The sequence below is a fragment of the Callospermophilus lateralis genome, chromosome 6 (genome assembly GCF_048772815.1).
Source record: "Callospermophilus lateralis isolate mCalLat2 chromosome 6, mCalLat2.hap1, whole genome shotgun sequence".
Lineage (NCBI taxonomy): Eukaryota > Metazoa > Chordata > Mammalia > Rodentia > Sciuridae > Callospermophilus > Callospermophilus lateralis.
The window spans coordinates 85,678,227-85,702,447 of NC_135310.1; the positions used below are offsets into that span (position 1 = coordinate 85,678,227).

Consider the following 24,221-nt stretch of genomic DNA (forward strand, 5'->3'; position numbering starts at 1 on the left):
TTTAAGTCCTTTGAGTATAGACTGAGGAGAGGGATAGCTGGGTCAAATGGTAGTTCCATTCCCAGTTTTCCAAGGAATCTCCATACTGCTTTCCATATTGGCTGCATCAATTTGCAGTCCCACCAGCAATGTGTGAGTGTGCCTTTTTCCCTACATCCTTGCCAACACTTGTTATCTGTCTTTATAATAGCTGCCATTCTGACTGTAGTGAGATGGTGTCTTAGAGTAGTTTTGATTTCCATTTCTCTAATTGCTAGAGATGATGAACATTTTTTCATATATTTGTTGATTGATTATATCCTCTTCTGAGAAGTGTCGTTCATGTCCTTGGCCCATTTATTGATTGGATTATTTGTTTTTTTAGTGCTAAGCTTTTTGAGTTCTTTATATACCCTACAGATTAGTGCTTTATCTGATGTGTGAGGGGTTAAAAATTTGCTCCCAAGATGTAGGCTCTCTGTTCACCTCACTGATTGTTTCTTTTTCTGAGAAGAAACTTCTTAGTTTGAATCCATCCCATTTATTGATTCTTATTTTTACTTTGAATTTTGAAATAATTATATCATCCTCAATAAGGGAGAAGTGGTCTGAGGTGTCACTTAGTGGTAAATCACTTGCCTAGCCTATATAAGGCCCTGGGTTTGATCCCCAGCACCACAAAAAAAAAAAAAAAAAAGGGATGGGGATGGTTAACCTAGAGTGTAATTACTCACTATTAAAAACTGCAGCTAAGGGTAATGATATATACATACTTGAAAAATGCAAAATACTTCATTACATTAAGAAGCAAATTTCAGCAGAATAGAATATATCACAATTTATTCATTCACTTATAGAGAGGCCTCTTGGTTGCTCATAAGTTATGGCAATTACAAATAAAGTTGCCTTAAGTATCCACATGCAAGTTTTTATGTGGACATAAGTTTTGAAATAATTTGGGTAAACACAAGAAAAGAAATTGTGGGATTCTTTTTATTTTTAAAAAATTATTTATGCTGTTTTTAATTATACAGGATAGTAGAATTTATTTTGACATATCATACTTACATGGAGTATAACTTCCAATTCTTGTAGTTGTACATGATATGGAGTTACACTGGTTGTATATTCATATGAACATAGGAAAATTATTTCTTATTCATTCTACTGTCTTTCATATTCCCATACCCCTTTCCTTCATTCCCCTTTGTTTAATCCTGTATAGGTAGTAAATTAATACAAAACTATACACTTTTAAGCATATTAGGTTCAATCATATGGCATTGCCATTTTGTCAGTTACAAGTCTTCAAAGAATGGAGAGAATTGGAATTGGAGTCCAGCTTTCTTAATAATGAGGATATGTTAATTTATTGCTTGTATAATTATAGCAGCACAATTCACAATAGCTAAACTGTGGAACCAACCTAGATGCCCTTCAGTAGATGAATGGATAAAGAAAGATGTGGTATATATACACAATGGAATATTACTCAGCAATAAAAGAGAATAAAATCATGGCATTTGCAGGTAAATGGATGGTATTGGAGAAGATAATGCTAAGTGCAGTTAACCAATCCCCAAAACACAAATGCCGAATGTTTTCTCTGATATAAGAAGGCTGATTCATAGTGGGGTAGGGAGGGGGAGCATGGGAGGAATAGATGAACTCCAGATAGAGCAGAGGGGTGGGAGGGGAAGGGACAGGGCAGGGAGTTAGAAATGATGGTGGAATGTGATAGACATTATTATCCAAAGTACATGTATGAAGACACAAATTGGTGTGAATATACTTTGTATACAACCAGAGATATGAAAAATTGTGTTGTATGTGTAATAAGAATTGTAATGCATTCCACTGTCATATATAAATTTAAAAATTGATAAAATAAAATGTAACCATTAAAAAAAAAGGAGTGCCAATGAATGAGGCCCAAATAAGGTGATGAGGAGGAGGGTTGTCTTTTATGAACAGTGATATATTCAGTTTTTGTTTTAACTAGTCCCATTGGTGGTTTCAAGTGGATGTACAGTTTTTAATTTTAAACATTCCTCTTTCTTGAGCAAGAAAGATCACTTTAGTTCTAGGTTGCCATAAACAAGACCAATAAAGCAAGGTATAAGATGATCTAGAAATAATAGCTCTCACCCAGGTTGGTGTTGTTCTGCTTTTTTCATTTGTGCTGGTCTCTGAGGGATAATATGGACTTGAGCTATTCAAATACACAAGAACATTGATGCTTCTTAGACTAACATAACAAGAGTTTTTGAGCACCATGTGCCAGTCACCATGCTGGATGCTAGGCAATGGATGGGGTGGGGGAGAAAGATGTTTAATTTATTTTCAGGAAAAAGAGAGAAGTTCCCACATGACCCTAATCCTGCACTTTTCCACTCCCTGATTAAATATGCTTTTCCAAATGTTAAATGTTTAGCCCTGATATCCTCAGAACAAGGAGAGACCTCTGTTGCCCCCATGAGCTTCTTCAGTAAAGAGAAACCAGACACTCTTGGTACTCCGAGGGTCCCTCTGGATCCCTGAGATTTGCTCCCCTCCCATCTATTATTTTAGTTACTCACAAGATACCATCACTTATGTGAGTGAATATTTATTTATAAGATCAGCTGACAAGTTAAGACCTCATCAGTCATGGATTAGACAAGAATTAAAACTAGAGGCTTTAAAATTAGACTCAAGTTCAACTTAGAATTCTGCCCCTAACTAGGTATGACACTGAGCCACATTCCCGCCCCCACCCCGCTTTAAGCTTCAACGTGTTTTTCTATGTAATTGGGATAATAGAAATTAATTCATGGGTTTAGGTAAGGAATAAAGTGTTATCAGAGTTGGTCCTGTCAACAAAGGGCTATCCTGTAAGGAGACACTGTCCCTACCTGGCACTTAAAAGCATATCCATTAGAACCCTAATTGTTGTAACTGTGAAAACAGCATTCTCTGAAGAACTGTAAACTTGGCTTCATTTTTGTTATTCTCCCTAAAAGTGAGGAGATAGGAAAATGATATTGAGGGCAAGTGCCTTGCCAAGAAGACTAGTCCATTGATTGACACAGAGAACAGTTCCAGTTAGTTGTCATTCTACTGCAGAGTCATTGTCATTCATTACATTTTCACCTTTATTTTTCCTCTACTTTTTTCCCTCCATTCAATATTTATGACCATACTCTGCACATTTTTCATTTCCCTCAATTTCAAGTGTTCTATATATAGATTCTGTTATGCTAGGAACTTTCTTGACAAAATTCTCCCAAGAATAAACAAAAACTTGTATTATGAAAGGTTCCTTTTTTGGCCTAATGAGTTTGACTCTTATTTATCACAATTATCATTACATATATACAGAAAATGCAAATTTAGATCTAACAGAGTAAATTATTTATGACTTCCTCCCTAGATCTAAAAATTCTCACTTTTGTCCTGTAACTTAATAGGCCTATTCTGTTTTATGACATTATTTATAATAATAAAATTTGTTTCCAAATATAAGGGCCGGCATAAGTAAATGATAGTACAACGAGATATTTATGCGGAGGTTTTAATAACACTAAAGCACTTGTAACTGCAGCAAGGCCACAGTTTCACTCACATGCTGGACTTCAGGTGTGGGGGTGGAGAAAGGAGGTCTGTTTGTTATTAACTTCCTTTTCAGTCCTTTCTCAATTGGATAGTGAAGAAATTGGGGGAAAGGGAGGAGAGGGTCAGAGTTAAATACAGTTCAATCTTGTTTTTAAAACTTTATCTGATTAAAAATTTGAGCAAAATTTGCACCTTAGTTTCCTTGGAATATACTGTGAGGTGTAGCTCTCCTGGTCTCAAGAGGTCCTTTGAAAAGCTTCTAGTCCCATTTACCCCTCATTTGAAATGTCTTGGTTCTGATACCAAGTATCTGCCAGTTTCCTGCTATTCTTCGAGCTTCCATATCTCCCAACCAGGGCAAATAGAACTAAAAATACTGCCTTCCATAGTGGGAGGGGGGAACAAGGAATTTGTTACTCAAACCTCCTTAAACTACTCCTCCCTACTGCCTTCTTTCCATTCAGAATTGAGACTGAAATAGGATTTTCCCTCCTTTTCCTTTTCTCAAAAATTTTAATGGACCGAATGGTGAGAGAAATAAAACAATTTACTGATAAGGGAAGGTATATAGGAAAATATCCCACAAATATTAGGCCCATTTTCTAACATAAAGAGGAAAAATACAATGTGCAAAAAAGTGTATACACTATCAACAGAAATTATATAACATACATCTGTAAATATAGGTATTAAATTATAAAATAAAGCTGACTTATTTATAAAACTTATTTTTTACTTTTATGAACAAAAATGAGTTGTTTTCCAGAAACCACAATTTAGAACTTGAGAAATAACTCCAGTATTTTTAAGATTTATCTTCTCCTCTTTCCCATGAGTGTCCTTCAATCCTTCTGAGACCACTGCTTAATAAAGAATTAAGGCAAAACTCAAGGGGCATGCCAAACGCATACTTCCTCCAATCCTAATGGAAGATATCTGTGAAAATATGCTATTTTTTCCACTTGTCATAATTTTAGAACTGACAATATTGATGTTAATAAAAGTCCAGGAAACAGTATATCATATTTTTGCTTTCTTTTTCAGGTTACCAGATCACTCTAAAAATCAAGCATATGAAACTAGTATTAAAAAGTTCCAACATCAGCAAAATTATAAGGTAAAACCATACTTTCTTTTACATGTTGGTTTTAATCACTGAAATTGAATTTTGAAGGGAATTTAAAACATTTCTATACCTGACTCTTGTTTTTAAAAAATAGGGATAAGTAGTGCACTTTCCTTTGTTAGGCTTTTTAATTTAGTATTTTAAGGTGGTAAAATGATGTTTCCTGGTGCATGAAGTATGGAGAAAACTGAAATGTGTACATAAAAAATAATAAAATAACAGAAACAATCCAAATATTTTATAATGTTCACAGTCTTGTAAAAATATGTATGTAGGTAATCAATTGTGTTTCAACAAAACTGAAATTTTCATAATAATAATTAATATTCCTGGCACTGAATAATTGCACATAAATCATTTTAAAATTTTTCCTTTTGATCTCAAATAATAATCAGCTAAAGCAAAAGTATGTAGAAAATATGTAAAAGAAACATTTGTAAACAATGAACAACTTCCAAAATTACTCAGATCAATGTTTTTTCTAGTGTCCTGGATGTGTCTTTATAAATACCCACTCAATAAAGTTATTTTATTAATTTTATTTTATAAAAGGAAATAAGTTATCTACAAAAAGTTTATATACAGCCCACATAAAGCTGTAGAGTTTTTAAGTAATTTGGGGGAATTAACATTGGATATATTTAAAAAAAAAAAACTTTGCCAATATGATAGGTGAAAATAAATAAACAAACAAACATTGGATGTTTTTCACCTAAAATTACCTATTTTCAAAAATTATACTGAGTCTTTGATGGTTAACAATTGGTGATAATCAGCCAAGGTCCACTCTACCTGAGATCTATGGTGCTAGATGAGAAGAAATGTACCAAAATTTGCACTTGAAATCAAGTTACCAGTCAATATATAATGAAGATAACTGAGACAATCACACCAAATGTGCTCATAATTTTATGTATGCAAATGCACGCTGGAAATCATATGTGCCATTCTAATGTCTTAGAACCAAAAAAAAAAAAAAAGAATTGGAGAAACAGAAAAAAGTTTAGGTGAGTGCCATAAAATCATGATTGGACACAAGGATCTGATATTGACAAAATATTGAAGATGAAGCACAAACACCAATTAAGTCTGCAAATACCAAATACTTAATGGCCATATATCAGAAAAATAAAGTTGTCAGGGAAAAAGAGAAAGTGATTTTTCACACCAGGAAGTCAACTTAAGAGCTAACTCCATCAGAGTCCAGAGGGGTAGCTCAATGGTAGTGTGCTTGTTTAGCATGTATGAATCCCTTGGTTTTATCCCCAGCATTGCCCCCAAAAGAACTAACTGCATCTTACTTCAGACAATAATAACAAACATTAAGTATCAATGCTGATTATCTGGGGATACATAAATTGCTGTGTTGAGGCAGGTTCAAATGACACATTTGTATCCCATAAGGAAGTGTTGTAATTAAATGACATCACTGTAGTTGAAAGGGAACATGGTGAATTTTATGTATAGATAATTTGCCATCCCCTGCTCCAACAGATGGATGATTTAAACAGGGTTTATAAAAGATGGGATGCATTTCCAGCAGGTTATAAAATTGAGAATATTCGGAGGGCATCTCCAAACTTCCAGAGAAGATATTCTAAATAGCAAGCACATCCTCTCATTCACCCATGGAGGTAATAATAGAATGAACATTTGACTTGACCTTGGATGGTCTTCCATAAGCTCTTAAAACCATTTCTCTTCTAGGGAACCAAGAAAAGAAATTCTGACTTACTGGCTGTAGGACTTGAAGAATTTAACCATCAAGATTTGGAAGAAAATTAAAAACTGAAAATGTACAAATTATCATTTAAGCTATCTCAAGAGAGTTGATTTGCTTTCTCAAGAAAACTGTGTCCACTCCATCAATATTCAGAAAACAGAGGCAGGTAGAGTCACTGGTCATCAGAATCCAGGCACAGAGTCAACACTGAGAACCAGCACACACTATGTTTCAAGTATAGAAGTCATGCACTTGATGACTAGCAAATCCTGAAAAGCACTTTTTATTAAAACCCAAAACACAATCAGTGAAACATATTTTGACCATCTTGGATGATAGTCAAGGTAATAGTAAACCAGGTTTACTTCTAGCTACCCTTAAAATATTACCCAAAGACCATTTGCAACTTCTTGTTTTGGAGATTGAACATTATATCAGGAAATAAGCACTTTATATGTTATAATGTACATTTAAAAGATGATCATTTGTGCAAGGAGATACAGGTCTAACTGCATAAATGTATGCAGAATGTAAGTGATGAGTGTATCTATGCTCCACACAATATCTGATATACATTTGTCTTCAACACTTAGACACTAGTATTATATACACAATTGCCGCTTACACAATAGATTGTTTTATTCCCCAAAATTTCTAAATTGTTATTTTTAAAAAAGGCAAATTGAGGTTCAGATAGCTCAATCATGGGGAGATCTTGTTACTACACAAAGTGATTTTAAAGGAAGACACCACACTGGTAAGAGGTGGGAGGCGAAGTTGTTCTATCTGACCTAATTCCTGTTTTCCAACAGATGTATAATATACTTCTCCCTATACTAATTTTGGTGTGGGTTTACCTAAATGTAATCCAGTTCAGTTTCAATGTTTCAAATTTATTCCTCTACATTTTTCAAAAATCCCATTATCAAATATATTTGCTGCAATTCTTAATTTTAAAAAATGTGACAAGTACTATATTCATAGATTTATAATAAAATGAATGTTTTACTAGCTACTCCCCATGGATTTGCTTTGTGGATTTGATAAAATATTTTAAGCAAGATATTTTAAGGCTCCCAAAAGACAGTAAACACTGTTAGCAACATCTAACAGTAAGCTGCCAAAATAAAGGCAGTATCCTAATAATGGAGGTGATCTTGTTGGAAGTCATATTCTCCCATGAAAAAGTGATACAATCCTTTGAAAAGTTGTTCCTAGAGCTGGCAAATACACACCTCTCATTCTGATTCCCAACCTCAATCCTCCCCCAAAGTGAAGATCTATATCAACTTGCATAAGGAATATAGTTTTTAATGGAGAAATAGAATTAGGTAAATACTCTATATTTCATGAGGAGGATAGGTGCTCTTTTATGGTAAATGCCTCTTACTCTTTGAATCACCTATCTTATGGATGAAATAAGACAATTTCCCTCCACTCTCAGAAGACCCACCAGGACCATGATAGGTTCCTGATGAGAGATAAGGGGTAGGCTGTATAGACCAGCTCTATTCAAAGCCTTAGGGAGAAAGAGTCTTCTTTGGGTCTCCACAGTTTTTAATCTTCTTTGGGTCTCCTCAGTTTTTAAAACATGTGTCTTCTCACAGAATATTAAGGGCCTAAAGAAAGGTAGCCAATATTTGGTTTGCTTCCAATCTGGCCAAATGGGGAGCAGTGGCTCATACACTGTACTGCCTGTTCTCTGGATGGAGATTGCAATAGGAATTCAGGACCAAAGTTCAAAAGTTTCAATCCCGTTTGGTCCCAAGCCTCTTCCTATTGCTAACTGGCATAAGTCTTTGGGCCTTGATAACTGAATGAGCTTCAGGATTCCAAACTTTTTCAACTTCTCCCATCTGAGACACAGCCAACAATTCCAACATTTACCACTATTTATGACAACCTATTAAAAAAAAACAACATTCAAGAAGAAGTTGTACATAGAAAGCATTTATTTGTATTTCTTGTACATCAGTATTTTAGAAAGTGTTAAGACACACATTTTCATAAAATCAGAAAAATTAAGTAACAGTTGTAAATTGACAAATTTTCAACCATGAAAAGTGGCCAGTTAATAAGCCTATTTATAGTTTGAAAGTGAGATTCTGCATTGGTACAAATTAGGATTAAAGATTCTCCTTTTGAATGTGCATTACCCCTAAAAAATTTCAAAAACAACCAAACTTACTTCATTTATTAGGTTAGTAAAGGGGAAAAAAGTACACCATTTGAACTGAAGTTAACTGTATTCAAAGATGTGTTTCTGATACATGAAGGCTCTACATCTCAAAATATCTCCCTTTTACCCTTTCATGAGGGTCATGAACAGAATGCTAATTTGCTGCTTGGCCACCTGCAGTGTGGTAGCGCCCTTATCCTGTGCTAAGAATTGGAACACCAGGTGTATCCTGATCCAAGTTTAATGACCATAGGTTCTACTCTTCAGTTATACACAATTCATCCTAAATTTAGCAAATACACAGGAATGTTGTGTTGCTTAAAATGCACAGTGTGCAACACCATATTACCTTTCCCTCTCTTGACCACTGCCCTTCTCTTTCCTTATTGTTACAACTGTTCCCCCAACCCACCCAACTAGTCCTCATTCTCATTATTAGATACCCTCTGCCCTCCCCTCCCTCATTAGTGTATCTTCTGGGAGAGGTTAAAACTCTCAATACTTGTTACCACTGGTAATGATAAACAGGGAAAGATACTCTGTCACCCCTTCTGAGGATGTAGAAAGACACCCTTTGTAACTCCCCAGAAAATGCTGCTACACGTGATTGGAGCAAAGGCATTTATATCTTTTTTAATGTCTACAAATAAATTACTTGACCTCTCTGTTACCTATTTCATATAAGGAAGTAGGTCTACCACTAATGTTGTATTAATTAGCTGATCCATTCAATGAATATTCTGCTGATCCAAGTACTCTTCAGTTAAAGAAACCAAAGACCTACATGTTTGGATCCCCTGAGAACCATAGTAATAACCTGTGAGTGAAAATATCTTTAGAAACATTCAATTAGGGGCTAGGGATATAGCTCAGTGGTAAGTGGCTTGCCTAGCATGTGCATGGCCCTGTGTTCAATCCCCAGAAACACACACACATACAATTAATAAAGCTCTACAAATAATAAACATTCATTATTGTTCTTGCCTGGGGTTTTTTATTATCTACACTTCCACAAATACCACCTATTTTTTCCTTAAGATCTTTTCTGGTTGCTTATAAAACAGAATATTTCAGTAGGTCACTGGAAATAATGACCTATAAAAGTCATTATAGAAGCCAAATGAGAGTAACAATAGAATGTCTTTCATGAGGGCTGGTGTCCCTGTGTTTCTTTACTTCTTCATATAATCCTCTGAGAAAGTGCTATCTCCCCAACTCTGCAACTAAGAAAACTGTTCTCTTATGTGGACTGTAAATATCTCCTGCTCTCATCAAGAACTCTGTGGTGATGAAATTAGGGATTACATTAGAATTGAACATAAAAACATTCTGTTTTCTCTTTTAATATTTTATTTATGTCTACCTTTGCAAAGCATACACTATGGAAGGAACTGGTATAGGCAAGCACAAAGAACTGATGAGACAAGCATTAAGAGAAAATCATTTATATACAGTTAATTGGTTTAAACTTTTAATTTTAAATTTAAATTTAAATGACTGATTAAAATGAGTTAATTAACTTTTGATTCCTAAAGTTTTCACACAGCATTTATAAGTTTGAATGTGAGTTTGATAAAGCAGCTGTATCAACATCTTTTAGAACATTACATCTCTATTTCCCCTCAAAGGTTGTCAGGGTCCTAAGTTTCTTCAGCAAAAGGTCTTCAGTAAATATGCACACCTGCTGTATGTAGGTTACACTACTACCTGAATCAGGGCAGTTCTGATAGGCACATTAACTCAGGAGACTATTTTAAATAGATAAATTCTAGGACAGTCGGGTGACATAATTAGAAACAAAGTGACTTAAAACTAACTCTAATTTTATTAACTCTTAGTCAAAAAACCAAGAAGACTTGTAATAAAGCTTTGCTGTGATATATTTCTTTCAAATTCTTCAAAACATTAAGTTCTTTAATTATAATAATTTTGAACTTTTTAATTAATTTTCCATCCAGTGCCTATTCATATATCTAAGAGATACATAAAACTACTTCTGAAAACCATATGGAAGAGACAAGTCATCAAAAACCAATTTGGTTACTAAATTTTTTTCAAGGACTTTAATCATTAGTAATAATTATGAAATAAAGCTAATCATTCACTATCCTACACAAACAAAAACACCAATTAAAGGCGAGAGATGGAAGAGAGAAAACAGGTCGTTTATTTCAGTAACTACACCTTTTGTCACCAATTATAGGAACCAAAAGATCCAAGGGTGGGTAAGTGTAAGCAGTATAGCCTCCAAAAGATAATCACATTCACATTCTCAACTAATTAATAGCACAGACAGGGCCATTCCATTTCCTTAACACAAGACAATCATTTGCACAGCATCATAATAAATAAATATTCCTGTACTAAGACATTATGAGAGAAGCAATTCTGAAAACAGTGTCTGTGGCTCCCAAACATTAACCCAATCAGCTGGGAAATATTTTCCTAACCGAGGTATTCTTTCTAAGGAAAAAAAAAAAAATCACTGAAATTTCATTTCAAAGGTTAGCATGTTTAAAAATCAGGAGGAAAAAAAGGTACAGAGAATAATTTTACTTTCTAACTTTATTCTAAAATACAAACAAGACTTCTTAGGATTATGTCAACGTAACTCCTTGATATTTTTTTATCTCTAAATTCCTAATGTGAAAGTCATAAATATTAGGCTTGAAATTGCCAACATCTGATCAAGGCTAACAGCACACAAAGAAAACTTTTTTAAATTATCTGTTATATGAAACAAGCACACTAAGTACAAGGGCTTTTGAATTACAAAGCTTATAAAACAACTCTACAATTACCAAAATCACAAAGGACAAAAAAGAATTTAGGAATGTTTTTTTAAAAAGATTTTGAAGCAGAACATCAGCTTAAATCATACGAAACAACTTGGACAAGATTCTGATACAAAAATCACAATAGAGATGAACTTGAAAGATTTTAATTTAGTCCAGTTAAGCCAAAGGCCACCTAAACCCTGTTTCCCTTTCTTAAAAAAGTTAGCTCAAAACTTTTAGACAGTTAAGCAATCTGAATTTCCTTTATTTGTCCATGAAACATCAAAAGAATATTCTGACATAAAATTTGATTGAAAAAAAAAAAGAAAGAAAGAAAACTAATCTGTGCTGGATATCATTGGTTCCTCCTTTATCCCAGAACAATTAAATAAATTGAAGCTCCTTCCAAAATTCTAGGACTTAGGAAGAACTACTTCACCCAAACTGATACACTGCAAAGGAGAGGGGAAAAAAGTCAGAATTTCCATCTTTAATGAAAGTTTCCATGAATTTCTGAAAAAGCAGAGAAAATACATAGCTTTTCAGATCACAAACATCAGTGTCTTGATAATTTTAAGTGCCTTAATTCTTGTAAATTTAAGGTTTCATTATTCCAGTTAGAACATACCATGTCATCCATAAATAGCAAGTATTTTGAAAGTTTTAAAAATTTCTCTTTTCCTTGAGAACAATCATCATGGACTTTAGGAAGTCTGTTGGCAAAGAATGAGAAATGTCAGAATCAGTCCAAGTGTAACAAGCATGAGAATAATGAGAAGTTTAAGAGTTACTGCCATATACTCAAAAATAATTTTTAGGTCCCAAATTCACTACCATAACCTTAATTAACTTTAAATTAACGAAAAGCCATGATTATAAAATCTGCTCATTGTGCATAAGTAATTCTAACATGAGCAAGGAAGGGTTAATCTCTTGGTCACACTCCCTACCCAGTACCAGGGATCCCAGCTATAACGTTAGCGTGCAACGTCTACTTTAACAGATTCTGCAGCATGGCTGTTGCATATGTGGGTCGAGCTTGTCTGCTCTCAATTGCATTCTGAAGGTACTGGATGCCTCCACAGCGTTCCCAAATCTCTTCAAACTGTCTTGGCAAAATCTCAGCACCGCGCTTCCTTGTCAGGCCAGTCTCTTCAAGATTCAGCTCACACATCTCCATGTCATCCTTACCTGCATAAGGAGACATCAGAAAATTATCGTGTCTCTCTTCAGAACCACTTTTTATGAGCTCTATTCCTTAAATACTATCAATTCTCATAGATTGGAGAGCTAAGATTTTATTTTCGTAAGATGAAAATCTGCTTAATAAATTTACCAGAAACAACTTAAATTTGTTCCCCACTAAGGAACCCTTCTAAATTTATAAACATTACCATTGATCAAACAAGTCATCAAGGTTAATAAAAATGCTACAAGTCCTCAAGCTATTACAAAAGCAACGGGTTTAATTAAACATCAGTGAAGTTTCTTAGGATACCGACAAGTTTCGATGTGCTCTACTAGGATATAATTAATCTAAGCAATTTTACATTATAAATCAGTTAATCCTCAATTAACTGGAAATGTAACTTAGCCTCCAAACTCCACCACTCAACCCTCAAATTAAATGAATTATTGCATTATATATTAGAATGTTTCACTTAAGGGGGTCATAATCCTTTTTGTTTTATACATTTTTTATTTCCACGTGTATCATACATACCAGCCACAAGAAGGATGGGTGGTTTATCGGGATGGAGTTCCATTTGCCTGGCAATCCAGGGACCATCAAAATGAGCATACCACCAGCCTTTTTTTTTACTCTGAGGGTCTTTGTACTGGTCAGCAGGGCGGATGAATGGAATGCGGAAGAAACGCTGCTGCCGGTTCATTTCCATCTCCTGCTGCCTGGCAGGAAGCTGAGTTGCTGGATTCTGCTGAGCTATCACACACAATAAGAAAAGTCACAATAGCTCAAGGGAAAAGAAACAGACTTCAATACTACAATGCACAAGAATTTTTACCAAAAAGTTGGGGGGACTCATAATAGCAAACTTAAAGTGTAAATATTAATCACCAATAAATGAATTCAATTCAGAATGTGACTTCTTTGTTATCTTTCCCTAAAGATGTTCCTTGGCAACGCATGCATGGATGCACGCACAACCACCACCACCATCACCACCATCACCACCAAAACTCTAGCAGATTCTCACAAATGACTGTCAGCAGTAACCTGAAATAAACTCACGTGGCAGAAGAAAAATATTATTTACTAGTACTATTTACTAGATTTCAAAAGCTCTCCAATGGATTCTGCAGAGTAATTTCTGTTGAACTATTTACAAGAAAATAAACAGTAATGTAAAAAAAACTTGAAAAGATTTGTTGATTTAATCACTATTTTACAAAATGTGGAAGCCATATAAAATCTTTTTTTAATGGATTTGGGGATTTCAAACAGCCAAGATAACACAAATATTAAAAATATTTCAGCAAATTCTTAACAAAACCACCCAAAAGACCTACAGAGTAAGCATGAATATTTACTTACTTTGAAATCACTTTTCTCTTGGAAATCCACTGAAATAAGTGGAAAGGCTATAATGTTTGCTTCTCCTCACCAGTAGAAAATAAAAATCTTTGCTTTTCTGCTAGTACTAAGCAATGTGCTCATATTAATCTTTCTTCCCTTACTCAATTTTCATTACAGAACAATTAGGTTTTTATTTTATCTGCAAATACAAACATTTCCCTGGGGCAATGACTTTACATCTTTAATAGCATAATTTTGGTAAGCCTGTTTAATATGCTTTATACTCACAACTTTAAAAGTAGACCAACCATTTACTGCAGTTCCAAGAATATCAGTATGAAAATCAAAGTATGTCAATGAAAAATTGTATAAGATATATATGTTATAAAAATCAAGGACAGCCACGTGGCTTTTGTAAGAACTTTCAAATACTGAAAGGATGAAAATACTCTCACTCTACTTTCTACACCAAGAAACAGCAAACGGGTTATAGCAGTTGAATTTCTTTGCAAACCAGGGAAAGAAAAAAGCAGTTAGCAAAGCTATATATACCTATGAAAGAATGAGAAGCCAGTTGGGTTAGTGACTTTAAAAACTTCGCAACACCTTAAGCATTATTAACAGAGATGTGCTTATTTTTTCCTGTTCCCAAAAAGCTACTTTTAGCACAGTGATTATACTTGTGCTAACTCAGTACTAATACCCTTAAAAGGATCAAAAAACAAAAACCCCTTCCTTCCATCTTAAATAGTAAACTAAAATTTAATGTCCAGTTGATTGGAAATATACTCTGAAACTGGCAGTCATCCATTAATTAACCTATTTTTTTCTTTTAAAACAAGTCTCCTGTAACTCAACACATTGAATACAATTGAAAAACCAAAAAGTCTCTCATAGCCATTTCTACTAATGAGAGAACTGAAAATTTGTTGAGAAAGCTAGAAACTAGTATCTATCTGGAAAAGTTTAAAAAAAAATAGATATTAAATAGCTTGAAACTAATCTAAATTATTTTCTTTCTCATCAGAGTGCATTATCTTCAAAAATGTGAAATGCTTCAAATATAGCTCTATAAATTATTAGAAACATTTAAAAAATCAGGCTCAACTAGTTAATAAAATGAACATGACATTATATCCAAATCATTATTGCTCACTTGATTCTGGAAGAAATCTAGTGTATACTAAGGACACCCAAAGCTTCTAAATTATAGAAGAAGGTGCATCAAAGGAAGTTATAAAAGTAACAAAATAATATTCTCTCCCTATTAGGAGGAATCTTCATTAAACTTTTGCAAATTCCCATATAAAATTCAAATCTTTCTGGCTAGAAGTTCAGATATCATCACGGAGTTTGAAAATACAGTGTTTGAAACCAGCACCTAAGTTAGTCCTTGTTCTAAAAGATCAGCTGCTAAGTTGAAATAGTTTTGCTACAATAAGAATTGTGTATATTCAATTAAAAAGTTATTTTTAAAATGGAAGTAATTTGAAAAAACAAGAGAATGATTTAATTAGATTTGTTTTGCATATGTATTTTGGAATAACCCAAACAAAAGCATCATCTCAAGTTAAAATATATCTTAATAAGGATAAACTAACTTTAATATACTTCAATTCCACTTAAAATTGTAGCAAAACAATGTTTAACAGAAGTTAGTACTTTGTAAAGTATTTTAACCCATCTTCCAGTTAGCTCATGAGTTACCACCCATTGACTTACGTGAATTGTTCAAAAATGATGCAAAATCTGTGAACAAATATTTTATGTTGAAGAAAAGATAAAAATGCCAAAACCAATAAATGAGCATTTCTAATTTGTAAATCCATCCCATCAATTGAGGTGGTGACTAACAAGTAAATATCTTAGCATAAAGCCAAAACGTACAAGCAGACACTACTTTCTGATCTTAAAAAAAAGCTATTTTTTTAGGAAATTCTTTTAATTTCGGGACTCAGTAATATCAAACAAAAAACCTAACACAATGACTTAATAGACTCAGTACTTTTATCACATATTCAGTATGTTTTAATTTCTTAAAATTTTCTAAATTTTAATCTCATGCCATTTTTGTTTTAAGAATTATAGGATAAAAGTATTTATAAAATCATTGTTTTAAGCAATTAATTATTATAAATATTTACTGGGGGCAATTTGTCACTTCTCTTAAAAATTACTTCTGAAAATCTTTTTGTGCAGTAAATGAGATGAGAGTGTGTTCATTAAGCACAGCACAAGAAAAAGGTCTGAAAGCTTCTCACTCATTATTATAGGCATTGGCCAAGAAATGTCAATGTTTATTTTTGGAGTCAATAATATCAAATTATATATTTGTTAATCAAAATATCATTTTATTTTCTGAAATGAATGAATTCTAATCCTTCTAAATATCAGACTGTGTAGCGATTCCTTTTAAAGAGTGCCTAGCTGTCTGTCCCCTTAGGAAACCATCTAAGTGTAGAATTTTCTCAACTGAACTGTTAATAAACATCTTGATCTCCCCTTCACCTTTCCCTTTAGCTATACTCCTGTGTCAGATTAAATTTTATAAGAGAAAAGCAAGATATGTTCAGAGTAGAACTAAAAATGACTGATATTCAAATCATCTGAAGGCTAAATACATATAAATTATGTTCATATAAAATCTCTTAAGTTAACTCGTAAACCCAGATGGCATTATTAGGAAATTTTCCTAATTTACTCTTTTGTTGTCTCCAATAAACAAGTAACAGAAACAGTACTTAAACCTACAAGGTGAATTTTATATTACTTGTACCTTTGGGGGCAAAGCTAGATTAAATAAAGCATCAAAGTTTGGTTTAAAAATATATGAAATATTTGTACACTCATTTAAAGTCTGTGCACTGAATATTATAATATTAGGTTTTTTTTGCTTTGAGTATAATCACTGAGATATATAAATTTTGAAGTACAACATAATGAAAATCTTTCAGGCTAAAGGTAATACTTAGACCATTTACAGCAAAAAAAGAACAGCTCATTGCTATTGTGCCAGAAATTTGGTATACAGGCAATGAACAGGTAATGAAATCATTCTGTCATCTTCAATACATAGAGAAAATGTTTAATGGAGCTTCCATCTGCCATCTTTTAGTTATATGTAAGGTCTCAATGTCTCTTCACAGTGTTATATTCTGCCTGGTAACACCCTTTCAGCTTTCAATGGCATTAACATCTTCCTTACTAATAACAATGTTGCCCTCAATCTATTCCTTGCAACAATTTAGAAATGCTAAAATTTCACCATTTAACTGACTTTATTCAATCACTGCTTTTATTTACTTGGAAGGTAAATAAAATACATTCAAGAAAAGCAAAATACATCCAAGAGCTCATTTTCTAAGGAAACTTGGGTCATAATTACTAACTCTACTATCATGTGTCAAGAAAACGTCCCTTTTTGAAAAAAGATATTAAGCCTGCTATCATCTTGACATTAACTGGAACTAAGCTAATAAACCATGACAGTATAAAAGCAGCAAGTTGAATAAATGAAATTCCAATAATTGCTTTAAAGATAGAAATTACAACACACATATCACAGGTATTTGGAAAATTAATGTTAAAGCTTATGTTGCTTTTACTAGGTTAAATCTGATCATTTTCTAATTTCAAATATATACTTGGCCTTTTACATAATAAGATCCCAGTCAAAAAAATCAATTCATGGTGCAGGCACAACACTAACTAGTCTGAACCAAAATAACATTTCTCACTCACATTTTACAAAATTATAAAAGATTTGCAGTGACCTTTTTTAAACAAAGGAATTACAATATTAATGAAGAACATATGTACAAATTCCTTTCGTTTTCTGGGCTATAATCCTATTCTGAGAGGAACCAGAAGATACTAAGGCCTACATATTAAAAACATAACAATATTTGGGTATTTCAGAGAAATACTCCAAGAAACTGAGCTACATTAAATTTAAAAATAATAAAATTTGTAGAAAACAAAAACATTCATTTTTCACATGTCAAACTCATTTAACATGGAAAGTAAAAAATCATAGTAATCTTTACATTTTCACACATGAAAGAGTACATAACTTAATGTATGTGAATATTTATGTGTGGAAAACTATGTACTTACAACAGTACTGAACAATGTCTGCAGTACAGACAAGAAAATTCTAACCTCTAGAATTTATTTTAACAAATAAACTCAATAAATTTTAACAAAAATAGCTTTAAATAAAAATAAAGCTACAAAGGACAGGCCACTGTGCTGTTATCAGGTTCAAAGGATTACTGTCCAGAGTAAGAAAAAATTTACATTGGATATTTTTACCTGAAAGTCAAACATAGTTAGATATATTTATATTCATATGCTTTAGAACAGTCAAAAGTACAGATTTATTTTTACCATAATCAGTAACAGACTTTGGAGCACGTTGCTCTGTTTCAGTATTTCTCTTCTTGTTCTTAGATTTCCACGCATGATACACTTTTAGTCTCCTATGAAATTCTTCTCTGCAAGCTGCCAGGAGCTCAATATCTATTGATTTACATAGAGTCAAAAAATTTAAAAAGTTAACATCCTAATTTATTCACCTAACAAAATTGTGCTGTTGCATAAAAAGATGTACATACATCTATCTATCTACCATATCCATGCACGTGCACACACACACACATACACACTTAAGGTTTTTGCTTTTAATTTAATAGTACAAAACCAAAAGTAAGTTACTCATAAAAATGAGCAGTTTATAATATTATCTTTATATTAACAGAGCATTTTCTCAAGCATTATTACTATCTTACATCAATTGTTCTACATAAGAACATTGAACTAAACAGGTATTCTATATTTGAAGACACTAAACCAGAAAGGTTAACAATAAAAAGCCATGCTCAAGAATAATCCAGATTTAGATGCAACACATTTTTTATATTCACAATTATTCAGATCTATTCAGGGAAAAGGAAAAGAACACACTGAGAAATTCTGTCCAATCATGATGTTTTCATTCCTAGACAGAGAGTCCTGAATTCAAACACTGTGATTTTAAACAAGAACATAACTATATGGGGTCCTCTGAATATTGTTTTTTACACAATTTTTCTGTTGGGAGAAAAACAGATTTAAAATAAATGACTACATTGCTATTTGACACTCTGTATTCATGTCTAAAAGATTGAGACATGCAGGTATTTAACTATTACAAATAACATTAGAAGAGCCAGTCATTAATGTAGCCCAAACCATAACATGTACTTGCTCCTCCTCTCTGGCCTGGGTAAGACACAGGCAAAATGCACTTGATTTATCAAGTATTTCCTTTGGTTTTCTGAATAAACTAGGTCTTATTTCAAGGGAATAAAGAGTAATAGAACAGTTTAAGTTAATTTACATAATATATATATATATAATATATATGCCATACCACTCTATAGCTGATGTATATGTAAACAGTTGTTAAAAAATACATATATATATACACACACACACACACACACACACACACACACACACACACACATATATATGTATATATTTCTCAAAATCAAAAAAAGAAATCTTCAACAGACTTAAAAGACTATTGCCAATATAGATATTTATTTTATTACCTATCAGTATGGACCCGTCACATTTTTCATCCTCTGCATACACTTACCACAAGAAGTATTAATGGTATCACGTAGTTCTGCATATTTCCATTTACTAAGATCATGTTTCTTGGTACCAGCAGCTGCCTTGGTGGCTTGTACAGCAGGACCTCTGTAATGATTATATATTTTTGTGTATTTAAACTTGAAACATTGACTAAAGAGCCAAGAAAGTATTCATAAGTTTGAGAACTGGAAACTACTAGAAAAACATAATAATTTTTGTGTCTCTGATAGATGAGATAATAAATGGTGTAATGGTGGGCTTGGGGTCTATCTCAGGTAGACCCCAATGTGTGAGCCCCTGGATTGCACCCTCAATACCTGGGAGGAAAAAAGGTATACTAAAAGATGGTCAAGTAAATTAAAATTCTCCAGCATGACACTTGATAACCACCTTATATTTTTACATCAGGACTTTTGATCTCATTATTCTAGTTACAGGGACTTCCCCAGAATTCAGTTTAAAAATTCGTATGGATCTATAAACAGCTAATGTTAAAAAAATACATTTATATGTATTTCTCAAACACAAAAAAAGAAATTCTCAGGAGATTTAAAAGATCATTAGTACACATTAATGGCTTTTCTATGAGCCATTAGGCTGCTCATTTCCATCACCTGCAGGGGCTGCTGAACATTATTACAGATGGCCACACCTACTGACTAAGAATCTCCCTGGGCATAAGGACATTCATGGGGTCCACAGGTGAGTAGCCAAACTGCAACAAAGTCATAAAAGAACTGCTAGAGTCTAGAAACACTAAAAGTTCCATAAGAGAACAAACCATATCCCCATACTTAGTGAGTCATAAGAGGTTTTAAGTCAAGAGGTAGATAACTGATTTCAAAGGACACTAGTGTTGTATCCTGCACCTTTTAGGAAAAACATTTGAATGAGAAAAAGGAAAGAAAACACTCTAAGATACTCGATAAAATGGGGGTAAATTCAACCTTTTAATAATAATGCTACTCAGAGTGAAGATTTGGTTTTTGTGTACATAGTTTGAGATCATTAATCAGAAAATATGTGAATAATTTCTGTAATAATGAACATTACTTTTCAGCAAAAGATTACACTTCGCTCATGGCAGACACTCAGAATCAAGCTGCTCAATGTAACAAAGGAGGAGTTGAATCAGACTTTAAGACATGAAAAGAAGGTAGCACAAATATTAATATAACTAAATATTAAAGAACTAAAATGCCATTTCTCAGATTAATGCAAGAAAATTCTATATCATCTAGTACTCGGCAAATATTTCCTTTTAAAGAGGGATAATCAATGTATATTATGAAAAATAAGTTTATGTTCTCACCATTTTACATTTTCAAAAATAACAATCCTAGCAAATAGTCAAGATACAGACAATTAACAAATGTTACTGAAAAATGCTATTTGAAAGTATATTATGTTCTTCTTGAAGTAAAGGAAATTGTTTATTCAATACTATGCTTAAAATGAAGTAAACAAGGTATCTTTGACCCTTTATGGCCTATATGTACTTTCAGTTCAGAGAACAAAATATAGCATGTTTCAAATTGTTTGACATGGTGATTGTCTTCTATATAAGACTGGACTTAAAAAAATGTGTGGCCATTTAATCCTGCCTGTATTTTTATGGTAAAAGCTGTTTTAGGTTTACTGCAGAATCTATATTTTTCAAAAACTGTATGACTGGAAATATTCCATGTAGCTTTTTATTCTTAATTGCTTTGCTCAAAAAGAGCCAGCTGTGTGTCAGCAAGGTCTCTCTATTACCCTTGACAATAAATTATACTTAAACTTTATTCATATATTCTTTTCTACATGCCTAAACTACCACTCAATAAACTGCCCCTGCCCCCCAAAAAAGTTCTTTTTTTGGTCTATTCTTCTAGAAGTCTTTTCTAGAAGAATAAGCTGAAAATCATTATGGGTTTTGTTGTTGCTGCCTTCTTTTGAAAGAGAAAGTTAATTTATATAATATAGTTTTATAGATTGTCAGAATACACATCTGCAATCTTTGTAATGTTTTGAATAACCAATAAAAAAAGACATCAGAATATACATAAAGGCATTTTGATGCTTTTTAAAATATCACTGAATTCAAATTATTATTGCATAAAATATGATTTAAAAAATACTAGCTTTCCATTCATATTATTTCAAACAAAAACACACCTGCTTAAAAAAATGGTATTAGAAGAAATCTATGAATGCAATTCATTTATGTTCTTCCCCTCCTCTCATCTCTGGAGTTCAAATATTAAAATAAAGGTGTAATTGACAATTAGACTTGTTATAAAGATAATCACGTAAACAATAGAAATAGTAGCAAAACTGGGTTGATTTTTAATAGTTAGCACTTTTAATTAATTTTGTAACTTCAAAATTAACAATTAAAATGTTATTGATTCACATCCACTTATAAAGGTGATGGACCAGATCCTGTCAGGAAGCTCTTTTCTTTGGGGAGTCTATTTATACAGTGGCTTTAAAAACCACTGGTGGGGCAGAGTCCCTCAGGAGCCACACTCTTCCTCCATTTCCCCTTCAACTAGGTGTAGTTGATTCCCAAATTAAGAGAAGCACACACCTCAGGAGGAGTTAAAAACTACCTTTTTTTCCTCTGGATGAGGGGAAGGAGTCCCTTACTGAGATGGAGTTGGTGGGGGCAGGTGATAGGCAGAATGGCAAGAAATTTTCCCGTTCAGAATGCCAATTTATCCTCACTGAGAAACATGAATTTATAGATATTGTTTTTTATCTTTTTCTGCGTTGGGATGGGATAGGGTGAAAGTGACATTTCTTGTACAGAAAATTTAGATGGAAAAAGAGTGGGTCATTCATATAACAGGTTCTAGTCCAAATAATCAAAAGTAATTTTAAATATGATTTTGAGGTGAACATATTTCCCCAAATACCCTGAACTAACCTACTCAAAAATTCTGACATTTCTTTGGCCATTTGTTCCCTATAAGAAAAATGATAATATGACATAGTTATATATAAGACACATTACATAAGTTACTTAAAAGATCTGAACATATCATTAAAAGTTTATATTTTCATTATGATCATCCATATATTAGTCATTTATAATTATTTTACTTGGTAAAAGTCTAGGATACACTTTCAAATAATCTAACTATTAAACATGGCAAAATTTTTGTTTAAATCCTGTTAAAGTCATTTTTGGTAGAAAATTATTGATAAAATATCTTTAAGCCCGTGTTTCTGTATTTCTTATATATAGAATATAAATAGCATGTTCTAAATGTATATGGGAAATTTGGCAGGATATGAATTCTATATTAGTATTTTGTACCAGTCTTGCTTAGTAAATATTAATTAGACAAAGCATCACAGTGGTAAACCAAGATAATAAATTTTACAGTGTCAGGGTTTAAATACAAATCTGATGTAGTCAAATCTCTAAAACTCCAAATTAAAGCATTAAAAAAAAATAAAACAGAAAAAGAAAGAAAGAAAATCTTACAACACTTGCTAAATGGAAGATCTGAAGCATTCTGGCCTTACAAGGATAAATATTTCCCAAAGCAAAAACTTATTCTTCTTTATTACCCTGGAGACTAACTTTTCTTAATATTTGCTTAATACTGTGAAATGAAACAGAAGTTTCATTGAGCTCATCAACACTTTAACTTCATAATTTTATTTTCCTACTCTTGCTCTTCTATCCTCATAATCATATTCCCATTCATTCTATTAATCCTACTTTGTAACCTCAAAACCCTACAGATTAGTAAAAATTGTGAGAAAAGAAGCTGAATATATTTGCTACAGGGCAGTTTCCAAGATGCCTGCTAAGAGCTGGGATTAAAAGAGCAGTCTGTATTTCTCTTCTCTTATAATGAACATTGGCTACAATCAGGTACTGGTGGAGGTCTATCTGAACAAGCAGAGCCAGAGAAAAAGAAATCTTTCAAAACTGATGAGGAAGGACAATAATACATAACCCACAAATATAGTCCAATAAAAATCATCTTTTGAGCAATACATTTAATCCATCTAAGTAGTTTCTCAATCTAAGTAGTTTCTCAGAATTTTCTAGCCAACAAATTCAGTATGATTTTGCTAAGTATTATTAATTCTACTACATCCCACCCTCAATGTTTCCTTTTTTACCAAATCTTTGTTCTAAATCTTACTCCACTGTTTCCCACAGAGGTTTCAAGGGAGTCAAATGCCTTTTCAAAGCTCTTTACCACTTGATCTGTAGATTGTACAGAAATTTCTCTGTATACTTTACCACTACAATGTAGGCAATCTCTACTGAATTATTATTCTTCCTGGCCTTACAATCAGCTATACCTGACCTATACCAAACTCACTACACCAAATTCATTTGACAGAAATGATCCTTGTACATAGGTGCTATTTTTCACTCCAATTTTGCTAAACTATATGCAAATGCTCATAATTTCATCTTAAACCTTGGTTGCAAGACTTATATAACTCAAGCTCAATGGTAACAAAGTGGTTGTCCTAATGAAGGGTGGGCAAACAATGCCTATCAGAGATAATTTTTGAAATTTCTGGGGGCACTGAAGTAACAACAATGTTGTGGGTGTGCATTCCTGGCATGTTCTGTAATATGGAATCAGGAATTTTAAATATCCTGCACAGGAAGAACTGTCCCATGACACACGTAACTCTGACAAGTC

At 32.9% G+C, this 24,221-nt stretch overlaps 2 protein-coding genes across 5 annotated transcripts in view; one reads left to right on the forward strand and one right to left on the reverse strand.

Annotated features, from left to right (window-relative positions):
- LOC143402491 (interphotoreceptor matrix proteoglycan 1-like) overlaps nucleotides 1-6,484 on the forward strand; it is a 140,057-nt gene extending 133,573 nt beyond the window's left edge. For both annotated transcript variants that reach the window (XM_077109551.1, XM_077109552.1), the window contains 2 exons: nucleotides 4,618-4,690; nucleotides 6,407-6,484. In XM_077109551.1, coding sequence (XP_076965666.1) covers nucleotides 4,618-4,690; nucleotides 6,407-6,484 — 151 coding nt within the window. The remainder of the gene's footprint in view (nucleotides 1-4,617; nucleotides 4,691-6,406) is intronic.
- A 4,263-nt stretch (nucleotides 6,485-10,747) lies between these two features.
- Nucleotides 10,748-24,221, reverse strand: part of Myo6 (myosin VI) — a 156,304-nt gene continuing 142,830 nt past the window's right edge. For 2 of the 3 annotated variants that reach the window (XM_076858478.2, XM_076858479.2), the window contains exons 29-33: nucleotides 19,559-19,662; nucleotides 18,304-18,435; nucleotides 15,637-15,663; nucleotides 13,102-13,320; nucleotides 10,748-12,569 (exon numbers count right to left, since the gene is read on the reverse strand). In XM_076858478.2, the coding sequence (XP_076714593.2) occupies nucleotides 12,370-12,569; nucleotides 13,102-13,320; nucleotides 15,637-15,663; nucleotides 18,304-18,435; nucleotides 19,559-19,662 (682 nt within the window). In that variant the 3' untranslated portion in view covers nucleotides 10,748-12,369. The remainder of the gene's footprint in view (nucleotides 12,570-13,101; nucleotides 13,321-15,636; nucleotides 15,664-18,303; nucleotides 18,436-19,558; nucleotides 19,663-24,221) is intronic. The other variant, XM_076858480.2, reaches the window with a different exon arrangement.